We start from the raw sequence: 11,574 nt of genomic DNA on the forward strand, positions 1-11,574 counted from the left end.
TCACAGGGCTCTCTCCTTGCAGCGAAGGCGAGCGCCCGACCCCCAATGAGAAGAAGAAGGAGAAGGGGATGAAGAGGGGAGGGAACCGCTTCGAGCCCTACGCCAACCCCGCCAAGAGGTACCGAGCCTTCATCACCAACATCCCCTTCGACGTCAAGTGGCAGTCCCTGAAGGACCTGGTCAAAGAGAAAGGTAAAGTGCAGCTCAGGTGGAGAGGCTGTCTGTGCTCCAGCCCGTGCCTGGCTCTCTCTGCAGCTCAGCACTCACCTCTGGGTGCACTTGGCCACACGAGTTTGGGAAAGCTCTTCCCGAAGCCTCCTGGGTGTTGCACAGTCTCGTCCCTGGCAGCCTTCCAGGGCATGGTTCCTGTGGCATGCAGCTGATAGAGCCTCATCCCAGCATTAGCAGTGTTTTCCTTAGGGATCCAACCCCAGCATTTCAGCAGGTTTTAGCCTTGAAGTGCAGCAGAACTTTCTGAAGCATTTTAATGTTTTTGGGCATTCAGGTGGTTACGTGCTGCTCTGGTGCGTGGATATCCAGCGGTGTCCCCAGACTCACAGGGGTTTGGGCTGGCTTCAAGAGCCATCCTGCCATTGGTTGCAGTTCAGTGTGTTTAAGGGTGACCTGCAAAATCAGGTTGGTGCTTTGGCATGTGCTGCAGCAGAATCAGGGCTTTGGAAATCAGGTTTGTGGTGTTCCCCCTTCCACAATTCTCTTTAATTCCCATGTGGATGGGAGCTGCCTTTGCTGACCTGAACTGGCCTTCATCTCTTGAGGAAGATGAAGAGATTGAGCTGAGTACTCCAGAAGTGACAAGTCTAAAGTAGTGTCATTTCTTCAGGCTGGTGCCCAGCTTCCTAGTTTTCAAGTCACTTTGGCAGTGCAGTGGAGTGGCAAGAAAATCCTTGGCTTCTCCAGCCTTAAAATGTCTAAACCGAGTTCAGAGTAACAGCACAACATTTCCTGTGGGGCACTTCTGGATCCAGAGCCTCAGCCAGGGTAGCGGGCAGTGGTCATTGTGCTGGAGCTGGGCAAGGACTGACAGCTCAGGTGTTTGAGGTGTGGCCTAAAGAAGGGGAAAACAAAGTTCCAGAGGGTTTTAATGGTTTGTCTGTGGCGGCAGAAGGGAACAGAGTCTGTGGAACAGCCGTGGGGCCTGGGAGCTTCCCTAATGAGGGGCTGTTTGAGAGGCTGCAGTGGTTTTGTGCCATGGCAGCAGTGTCAGCCTCAAGGGCTGCTTGAACAGAACCTGATTGTGGATGGAGCCCTCAGTGCCCCGTGGCTGCCCCAGAGCCGTTGGTGCTCCGGGTGTGGAGGTGTCCAACTCTCTGAGCTGTGTGGGATCCCGTTCCCAGTGTCTGGTGGTTTCTCTCCAGTTCCCGTGGATGGCAGAGGCCGGGCTGAGCTTGTTTCCTGCCGGGCTGTTCAGCTGCTCATTCCAGCAGATGCTCCTAGGGGAACATTGGAGCCTTTTCCTTCTGGCTGCAGGGCTTGTCCTGCTAAAACTGGGATCATTCCCGGGGTTTGGCACTGCTGGTGAATCCAACAGTTTGGATTTGCCCTGGAGCTGTTCTGGACTTCTCCCAATCTGCTGCTCTGAGCTGTGCTCAGTCCTTGGCCCGAGGCAGAGCAGTTCCAAGCCCCAGGAACTCCGACCCCTTGGAATTCTTGCTTTGGAAGCGTAAGAACACCAGGCCAAACGTCCCAGGCTCTGGGAGCAGGTGGAATTCTGTGCCCAAGGGGAAACCCTGGGTGTGTGAGGGCTCTGCAGGGCTGCTGTGGCAGCAGGAGCTCAGCTCGGGCTCTGCCTGCAGCCTGGGAGTGGCCAGGCTGTCCAGGTGCCACCTCTCTGTCTCCCCACGCCGTGGCTCGGGCATCCCAGTGGATTGGTTGGAGAAACTCAATTACAGGTATGCAGTGGGAATGTTGGTAATGCAATGAAGAGATGTTCTTGCTTGGAACTCCCTGGTTTTGCTGGCAGACACGAGGTGTTACCTTAGTGCAGAGTCCCCAGGATTTGGTCACAGTGTGGAGTTCTGGGGAGCCAGGGAGGGAGGGATGGGGAAGGAATGTGCTGTTCTGCCCTTGGCCTGTTCCCCCTTCCGTTTGCTGAAGTCTCTGATGAGTTGCTCTGTTTCCCTTGGGCTTTCACCATCTTTCCAAGGAATCTCAGCCCTGCCCTGGCTGCAGGGAGCTTTCCACTCCCTCTGCTGCCTGAGCTCTTCAAGAGCCTAAATCACCACTTTGTCTGGGTGTTCTCTTGCAAAAGGGAAGTTTCCCTTCCCCATCTGTGACAGAATTGCTGACTGCTGTCTCTGCTTTGGGAAGGTTTTCCTTCTCCCTTTTCAGCCAAAGCTTTGCATATGTAAAACTTGCTCCTCTTCTCTCCCCTGTAACTTTTCAGGGGTTGTCTGTCCCAAGCTTTTACCTGTAAATGAGGGAGGAGCTGTGGCCAGCTCTGCTTTGCCTCACACTGCAAATGTGAAGCTTTCTGATCCTCTTGGATCACTGGTTCTTCAGAAGATGAGACATCCAGCCGGTTTGGAGTTTTCCTTCCATATTTTTAGTATTTACTTTTGGCCCTGGAGGCCAAGGAATAACTGCTACAAAGCATTTCCCATGTCCCAGTTCAGTGTTTGCTCCCACTTCCTTCTGCACCTTTCACACCTCTCAGAGCACTTTGGTTTGTCTCAAACTGTTAAAATCAAATTGCGCAAGCTAAAGTTGTTATTTCTGTCTGAGCTTGTTCTGGGGAGTTCCCAGATGTGTCTTCAGGGCCTCAGGTCACCCTGTGAATCCTGACCTGAGCTTCCTGGACAGGCCCTGCAGAGTGTTGGAGTTCTGCTGGAGCAGCCCAGCTTCAACATTGGTGTTTTCTGTACTGATAAACTTTGGGAAGTGGTGAAAAGTTTTAAAGAGGATGAAAAATAGTGCCTGTGATAAATAGCACTGAAGCTTCCTTCACTTCAGATTTCTGGTTATTGCAGTAAATTCTGCTCCAGTCTCTTGGTTTGGGAAAAGCTGCATTTCCAAACTTTAAGTGTGAGCTTCAAATGAATCCATAAATCAGTCTCCCCTACATTAAGTCTTAAAGACACCATGGGGAACATGTTCCTTAAGTGAACGTGCAGTGACTTGGAGCCAGTGTGTTTGGGAAGTTTCCTCCCTTGGGAAGCTCCTGAAGTAACAGTTTTTGTGCTTGGATGAAGTGTCTCCACTTGTGGCTCTGGGATGCTCCTGTCAGAATCCAGCTGTTCTCTGGCACAAGGGAATCCTGCCAGGGTCACTGGGCATTTATCCTGGTCTAGCACATGGATATCTGCTCCTGGTACCTTTCCATGGCATCCTGTGGTTTGGGATCTAGAAAAACCCCCCAAAACCCCAAATAAAATGTGACCCAGCCTAGCTTCTTTAAAAAGGTTTCCTTTGCCAGCTGCAGACAACGTTCTCCTGGCAGAGGGGTTGGGTTGGCTCCTCTCAGACATTTTAAGGTGAAATTATTGCATTTTCATGGCAGTGGTTGTGGGCTCTGGCTTGGCTCAGAGCTGTTGCAGTGGGGGTGTCATTCCCCCCTCCTGCTGTTCTGAAATTGGGCTCTTCAGGAAGTCCAGGTGTCCTTTAGAGCAAAGCAGCTACTTCAGGCTGGATATTTGGATTTTCCTGTATCTGTAAGGCTCCAACAGGAAGCTCTGAGCAAAACCGGCACAGACTCAACTTCCCAAGGGATTCCTGGAGATCTTGTGCTTCAGAGTCAGGGATTGGTTACAAGAGCAGATGTTCAATTGTATTGGATATCCTCAAGCTTGGCACTCCTTGGGTTGCTGTTTGTGAGGAGCTGTAGGTGGGAGAGCAGAGCCCTCACTCCGGGCACTGCCAGACCTGGCAGCTGTGGCTCAGAGAGGATTGGGAGTGGAGCTCACCTGGGAAGAAAGAGCTGGTGCCTCCTGCCCCAGGTGAGGTTGGACTCTGGCTGCTGCTGTTGAGCTGGGTGGCGACAGAACCTCGTGGCAGTGCTGAGCCCCCAGGACTCCTTGGGAACAGCCCCACGTGTGCTGTGGGAGCTCAGAGGGGTTACAGCTGGAATTCCTCCTTGATCCCAACGTGGATCCAGCTGCTGGAGCTGTGGGTGGTAATGGACACTGCACTGGAGTCCCTTTCAGAGGGACTTGCCAGCCTTTTCCAGCCTCAAACATTGTCCTCCCAAAAGCAGGAATGGATCAGAGCTGCTCATCCTGTTCCCTGAGTGGAATGCTCTTACTGCTAAACTATTGTTTAAAAAAGAAATGGAGATTACAGATCAATGGTTTCATTAAGCATTCCTGTTTTTTTCCAGCTTCAAGAGAGCCCTTCCAGGCTGTCAGTTTTGCTCAGTGTCCTGTAAATTGCTGGGCCTGGGGAGGTCAGGCTGAGCACCTCCCTCTGTGCCTGGCAGAGTCCTGTGAAACCCCAGTTCCTTGCTCCAGTTAAACTATTCATACTCAACTGGCTCGTGGTTTCCCACAAATAAAACATTCCACTGTCCAGATAATGCAGCTTGGAGTCCTCCTGGTTTAAATTTAAACCCTAGGACTTCTAAAAGCAGAAACAAAAAATATTTTTAAGAAAGTGTTTGTTCCATTGTTCTGTATGCCATTCCCTTCAAAGGCAGCAGCCATTTGGGTAGTTGCATTCTGGAGGTCCCTGCCAGGGTTATTTGGTCCTAGAGAGGCAATCCCAATCCTGTGAGGAAAGGTGGAGTTTTCCATAAACTGCTTTTTGCTGTTGACAGTTTTGTCTTGAGAGCAAATACGGCAGATTTTAATGTTAAAATAGAATTTATTGTGTCTTTAAAAAAACCTGTTAAAATAAATGGCAGGCAGTGATCTCTTGATCTGTTGGTTCCATGTGACTCCTTTTTTGTTTTTAAATCCTGACAAAAACAAGTCACTTGAAATTCTGGATTATGGAGCCAGGACTGCATTCTGTGGGAAGTGAAGGTAACTTGTTCCTGCAGCCTTTCCCATGGGTTTGGATTGCCTCAGGTAATGAGTGGGCACTAAAGATCCAGGGAACTCTGGAAATTTGTCTTTTGAGGTGGAGGAAAACCAAGAACATATTGAAGTGCTTGAAGCCTTTACTGCATACCTGTAATTGTCCAGTTTTGTGGTCTAGAGAACATGGAGTGTTTCTGGGCTTTCTTATAAGGCAGAGGCTCCATACACGGTTGTTGATTGTTCTAAATTCCCATTGTTTTCTTGGCTTTTCTCCCTTGGTATCTGTGTCGTCTGGAATCTGATTTGTAGTTGGTGAGGTAACATACGTGGAGCTCTTAATGGACGCTGAAGGAAAGTCAAGGGTAAGTGTTTGAGAGTTTCTTTGTGGATTTTCTACCTGAAATGTTTCTGTGTGCTGGACAGGAGGCCAGGGAGGCTCAGAGTGTGGATGTGCAGTGGCTCTAGGTCAGGAGTGCCGTGGGATGGGAGGAGGTGGGGTGGGCTCTGCAGTCAGGAGCTGTTCCCTGCGTGCCGTTGGCGTTGGCCGTGTGACCCTGGAGCCCAGCAGGCAGGACAGGGCTCTGGAATATTCCTGTGCTTTGGAAAAGTCACTCGAGCGGTTGGCTGAGTTTGGAAGGGCCAGGGTGCAACAGCAGGTGCTGCAAACTCCACTTCCTGGGCCAGTAGAGAGAGGGAAAATCCTAAATGTAAATGTTCAGTGCCTTCATGGGCCTTGAGCCCAGGGTTAGGGAAGACAATAGGAGCACTCCTAAGTGTCCTGAAGGATATGGATGTAGGGTGAGAGTGTGGAGGGTTTTGCTGTATGCCAGGGAAGAGCAGGTCACAGGAAGCGTGTGGCATTTCTTGGAGAGTCGGGATTTAGTGTTTGTTACAAGCTCAGAGACCCCAGGTTAATCCTGTTAAGGCCTAAGAAGTTATGGAATTCCACTTTGGAGGCTTGCCTGTGTAAGGTTACATTTATTTTCGCTGGTAGGGCTTAACTGATGTGATTTGGCTTTAATAATAAAATAGTTGTGTGTGATTTGGGCTTTCACTGACTTTATTTCTTCTCTCTTCCCTCCTCCCTGTGACTGCCCTGGGGAATCACCTCGCCAGGGATGCGCGTAAGTTCACTCTGAATTTTTAGCAGAAATCCAAGGAGGCTTCTCCAAACAAAACCTCCTGAGCTGTGCTGTGTCCCCACAGGGTGGTTGAGTTCAAGATGGAGGAGAGCATGAAGAAGGCTGCTGAAGTTCTGAACAAGCACAGTCTTGGTGGGAGACCCCTGAAAGTGAAAGAAGTAAGGAGAGGATCTGTTCTGGCAGAGAGGGAGGGGGAAGGGGGAGTTCTTGTTAAGGGTTTAGGGCTGACTCAGAGGATAATGGACAGAAAGCAGGACTTAAACAGGATAAAAAAACCCAGTCAGCCTTTTTCTGATCATTTTAACCACTGCTGAACTTGGGATTATCAAGACTAAATTTGATGTGAGGACAAAGCAGGAGTTTGGCTTTAATTGCAGTTCCTTTGTTAATGATTTGACACAGAAACCCTCATGTTTGTTCTTTACAAACTTCCCTTTGAATTCTGCATCAGAATGAATGGATTCCACCAACAATTCCACAGAATCAGCTCTTTCCTGGAATACCTCAAAGATGTGTTTCCATTTTAGTGGCTTTGCTATTGACAGCCAGTCCTGGGAGTTCATTCCAAACCCTCTCCTGTGGCACTGGGGGTTTATCAGGGTTTGGAACAGGTGTAACAGAGCTTTGCTCTTGGTATTAATGATGGGTAAACACCTTGGGAGCCAGGGAAATGCCTGGGGAGGAATAACTCCAATAATAAAGGGTACCAATAATAAAGGTGTTGAATTTGCAGGCAGTCCTGACAAGGGAAGAGATGCAAATCTTGACTCCATGTTTCAGAAGGATGATTTATTATTTTATGTTATATATTATATTAAAAGAAAATGATATATTAAAGCTATACTAAAAGAATAGAAGAAAGGATTTCATCAGAATGCTAGCAAGGAATGGATAATAAAATCTTGTGACTGCTCACAGCCTTGACACAGGTGGCTGTCATTGGTCATCAAGTAAAAACAATTTCACATGCTGGGTAAACAGTTCTCCAAATCATATTCCAAAGCAACAAAACATGGAGAAGCTGAAGCTTTCCAGCTTCTCAGGAGAAAAGATCCTAATGAAAGGATTTTTCATATAATATGTCTGTGACATAAAGGTATCATTTAAATGATAAAAGGGTGCTGGGTGTTGGCTAAAATAAAACAAATTGACAATGAAAGGGAGGCAGTTGGCTGGGAGTGCTTAGGGAGCAGATATCCTGGGATAAAGGAAACTCTGTCTGGGCCTGTTGGAGCCCTGGCACTGACCTTGAAGGGGATCTGATCTGAGTGTGCGTTTGTGTCCCCAGGACCCCGACGGGGAGCACGCCAGGAGGGCCATGCAGAAGGTGATGGCAGCAGGAGGGATGGGCATCGGGCCCGGCCCTGGTGGCCCTGGCATGATCAACATCCCTCCCAGCATCCTGAACAACCCCAACATCCCCAACGAGATCATCCACGCCCTGCAGGCCGGCCGCCTCGGCAGCACCGTCTTCGTGGCCAACGTGAGTGCTGCAAATCCTGCATGGGAGCCTCTCAGCTGGGGCAAATTGAGGGAGGAAAAGCCTTGGCAATTCCAGGAAAAGTTCCTCTGTGTCCTGTTGATTCTCTGTGCAAAGGAGGTTCTCAGTTAAGGTGTACCACAGTGTCTGTTAACTGGGATTTTTGAACAAACCTGTGTACTTTAATTGGATTTTATCTCAGCTCTCTGACAGCTTCAATGCCAATACCAGGCAAGGACAGGAGCCCACTAAAGCTGTTTTCTTTCTTGCATTTCCAACACTGCCCTGTTTTCCAGCTGGACTACAAGGTGGGCTGGAAGAAGCTGAAGGAGGTGTTCAGCATGGCTGGGGTGGTGGTGCGGGCCGACATCCTGGAGGACAAGGACGGCAAGAGCCGCGGCATCGGCACCGTCACCTTCGAGCAGGCCATCGAGGCCGTGCAGGCCATCTGTATCCTTGGCAGCAACCTGGGCACGGGGCAGGGAACCCAGGGAACGTGGCAGGGCAGAGGGGGGATTGTATTCCAATCGAGGATGTTGCCATGGCAGGGGAGGTCAGGTTGTAGTGGATGGGAAATGGAAGGAAAAGTGAAATGGAGACAAAATTCCATCTTGTTGGAGTTGGTGCAGTTTGTTCAGGATCTTTAGCAAAGGAAATTCTCTTTCCTATGTGGATAAATGTACTTCTATCCCAGATGAGTTTCTGTCTCTAGGTTGTAATTAGTATTAAAATGCAATTCTCTGAAAAGATTTGTCTGGAAAGGGAAAGGGTCCTGGTGCCAAGGCACATGGAACTGTTGTGTTCCTGTTCCCTTTCACTGGCCAAGCAATGATTTACCACCTAGAAACCAAACAGCAATAAAATTCCAGATATTACTCTCTCAGCTCCTGGTTATGATACGGATAGGAAGAAAATAATCCCTCTTTCCTTTCCCAAAATTTCTCTTTGTTAATTCCCTTCTGCACTGCACCCACTAAACCTTGTGTGAGCCAGACTTGGGCAGAAGGTTTGCTGGCATGGCACACTTCAGAACGTGGTGTTGCTGTGGAACTTTTCCCCGTTTTCTCCTGTCAGAGCCCTCAGTGCTTGAACAATGATCCTTAACGACCCCCAGCCATGTTCAATGGGCAGCTGCTCTTTGACAGACCCATGCACGTCAAAATGGTGAGGACACCCCCAGTCCCACTGACCTGGCAATGCCCTCCTGATCTGGGGGGGATTTGTGGTTCCAAGGGTAGATCAAAAGCCAGAGGTGGAAATGGACGATTTGCCTGTTGCCTGCTGAATTGATGCAATCTGGGAAAGTTAATTCAGATTATTTTGCTAAAGGATGAATCAAAACTACAGTCAAGACTGCTTTAACTTGAAATTTCTGTATTTTAATTCGAAGTTTGAAGAATCAGGAAATAATTTCCTGCTTTCCTTGCCAACTTTAACATGTTGAATTCCTTTTAGGATGAACGAGCCTTCCCCAAGGGAGATTTCTTCCCTCCAGAGCGACCCCAACAACTCCCTCGTAAGTGTCCCCTGCATGATTCAACATCTTCTGCTTTTTATTTGGCTGTTCAGCACCTGAGAACCAGTCCCAGCCCCAGTAAAACTCTGGTTCAGACTGGAAAACTGGGATCCAAATTCCTGAATAATTTCAGAAAGGGGACTAGCGAAGAAGAGCTGCTCAGTGATTTTTTGGATACTTCTTTCAGCTCATGGCCAGAAGCTTGTCTTAAAACATTCACCTTCTCAAGGCTTCCAGAGCTCTCCATTGCAATTCCAGGATCCCAGTGGCTTCCATTAATAGTGGGATTTAATGGAAATACAGTGAATCAGCACCTCCTTCTGTGGGATGGTGCTCTGGGAATGGAATGTTTTCCCTTAAATTGGAAGGGCTGATTTCAGGACTTGGGAGCCTTCCAGGCCTTCACATTTCCAAAGGAGATCTTATCAATGTATTAAATATGGAAAGAAGAGGGAACCAGGCTCTTCTTGGAGGTGCAGGATGCAGAAAGCATCGACCAAAACCCAGGAGATGAAAATTCAGAGTAATTGGCTGCCCCAAGCTGCTCCTTCCACCTTGGAATTTGAATGAACTAAAAGATCAAGTCCAAAGCAGCAGTGGAAATCCACAGGCTCCACGTGGATGTAAGGAACATTCCTGGGAGGGTGACTGGGTTGCTCAGAGCTCCTGAGGAGTCTCCATCCCTGGGAATACCCAAAGCTGTGGATGTGATCTGGGCTGAGCTGAGACCCTCCAGAGACCCCTCCCAACCTCAGCCATGCTGGGATGAGATACTGGAATGCTGAAGAGAAGAGTTGGGACTGGAAGAGCTGGAGGCTGAGTTTGTTCAAATGCAGCTAAATTGGGGCTGTTGGTGGAATTTGAATTGTCCTGAGCAGCCTGGGCTGTGGAAGGGCAGGGGCTGGGAGTGATGAGCTTTAAGGTCCCTTCCAACCCAAACCAGTCTGGCATTCTGGGATTCTCTGAATTCAGACAGATGCTGTTTTCTTCCTGGGAACCAGACCCGTTGTGTGCTGCTAAATTGCCCATTATTAATGATCATTAATTAGTCCCTCCCTAGTTCAGCTCTCAGTGCCTGTCAAGGCCTTCCTCAGCAGCAGTGTCACTGTAAGGACGTTCCTGGCTTCAGGACAAAGTCATGGGGTTCCAATTGCATTACCTTGGTGTAAAACTCCCTAAATCCCTCTGGAAGCCTGGATTTTGGCCTTTACTGGGGCGGGGAAGGGGGACCTTGTGCTGTTTTAAAACAAGATTCAACACTCCTGTGTTCAGTGCTGAGCTGGAAACGAGGGAATCCTGCAGGCAGAGGATGCCATGAGCTGGTGTTTGTGCCAAGCAGAGAACTTTCTTCCTGCTTCAGGAAAAAAAAGGGCTTTTTCTTCTTTCTTTGGGCTGGGGAATCCTTAAGGCAGATTGAGCTCCATGCCTGGGAATGCCTGTTGTGTTTGCTCAGAGAGAGGCTGGCTGTGTGCTCCAATTCCATCGGTGGCTGTCATTGATCCATGGGTGCTTCAGTTCTCCCCTGCAAGGGGCCAACCCTGGCAGGGCTGGAGGTGAGAACTGTGCACAGCTTTAGGGGATCTTCTCCCAAATTGCCCACTCCACCCTCCTCAGATGAGGACTTTGCCCAAATGAAGCAGTGTTCTAGCCAGTTATTTTTCAGGAGTCAGCTCCAAACCAAGTTTTCTCAGCAGTAAGATGGAAATTTAAATATAAAACCAAATAATTGGAGGTAGTTTTTAGCTTATTTCAAGACACATCTACTCTTGATTTATTCCACACTTCCCTGCTTTCAGTACACACCCCACAGGGGGGACACAGCAAGCTTTTTTTGGAGAATGAAAGTCAATTACTTAAGAAATAAAACTTGCTGTTTTGTCAAACTATGGAAAGAAGGCTTTTTTGATATCTGAATATTTTCTTCAGATGGTCTTGGTGGTATTGGCATGGGATTAGGACCTGGAGGTCAACCTATTGATGCAAATCATTTAAACAAAGGCATGGGAATGGGCAACATGGGACCTGGAGGTAAGAAGATTACTCCTATGCTTTTGTTTCATGAGAGCTTTAAGCTGTGTAGAAGGTAGATAGCTTTGTTTGCCTCCCCAAAAAGTTGCTAGTTTCTTAGGAATGTTAAAGCCAAATGAGTTTTTTTTGTTCAGCTTGATAATGGAAACTTGAATTTAACCAACTGCTCCATTTTTATTTTTTTTTTCACTGTGGTCAAGACACAGCTCTCATTTTCTGACTCTTGAGCATGAGCAGCAGACACTGCAAAGATCCATGAAACTCCAAACCATCTCTCACTTTTAACACCTCTAGTGGGCTTGCAAATCTTTGGTGAGGATCTCTTGAAATAGCACAAGTTTCAAAGAGCCACCTAAAAAGTAGCACACACTCAGCTTTCCATGTCGAAATGCCAGTGGGTTTTTCCCCTTTGCTGCTTGGTTTTCTGAGCAGGAA

At 48.4% G+C, this 11,574-nt stretch overlaps 1 protein-coding gene across 1 annotated transcript in view; it reads left to right on the forward strand.

Moving 5' to 3' along the window:
• Positions 1-11,574, forward strand: part of HNRNPM (heterogeneous nuclear ribonucleoprotein M) — a 15,250-nt gene continuing 3,676 nt past the window's right edge. Inside the window, exons 1-9 of the mRNA XM_014310989.2 lie at positions 1-192; positions 5,283-5,335; positions 6,090-6,097; positions 6,180-6,273; positions 7,404-7,598; positions 7,892-8,045; positions 8,710-8,759; positions 9,051-9,111; positions 11,038-11,139. Coding sequence (XP_014166464.1) covers positions 69-192; positions 5,283-5,335; positions 6,090-6,097; positions 6,180-6,273; positions 7,404-7,598; positions 7,892-8,045; positions 8,710-8,759; positions 9,051-9,111; positions 11,038-11,139 — 841 coding nt within the window. The 5' untranslated portion in view covers positions 1-68. The remainder of the gene's footprint in view (positions 193-5,282; positions 5,336-6,089; positions 6,098-6,179; positions 6,274-7,403; positions 7,599-7,891; positions 8,046-8,709; positions 8,760-9,050; positions 9,112-11,037; positions 11,140-11,574) is intronic.

Source organism: Geospiza fortis, unplaced genomic scaffold (genome assembly GCF_000277835.1).
Source record: "Geospiza fortis unplaced genomic scaffold, GeoFor_1.0 scaffold569, whole genome shotgun sequence".
Classification (NCBI taxonomy): Eukaryota; Metazoa; Chordata; class Aves; order Passeriformes; family Thraupidae; genus Geospiza; species Geospiza fortis.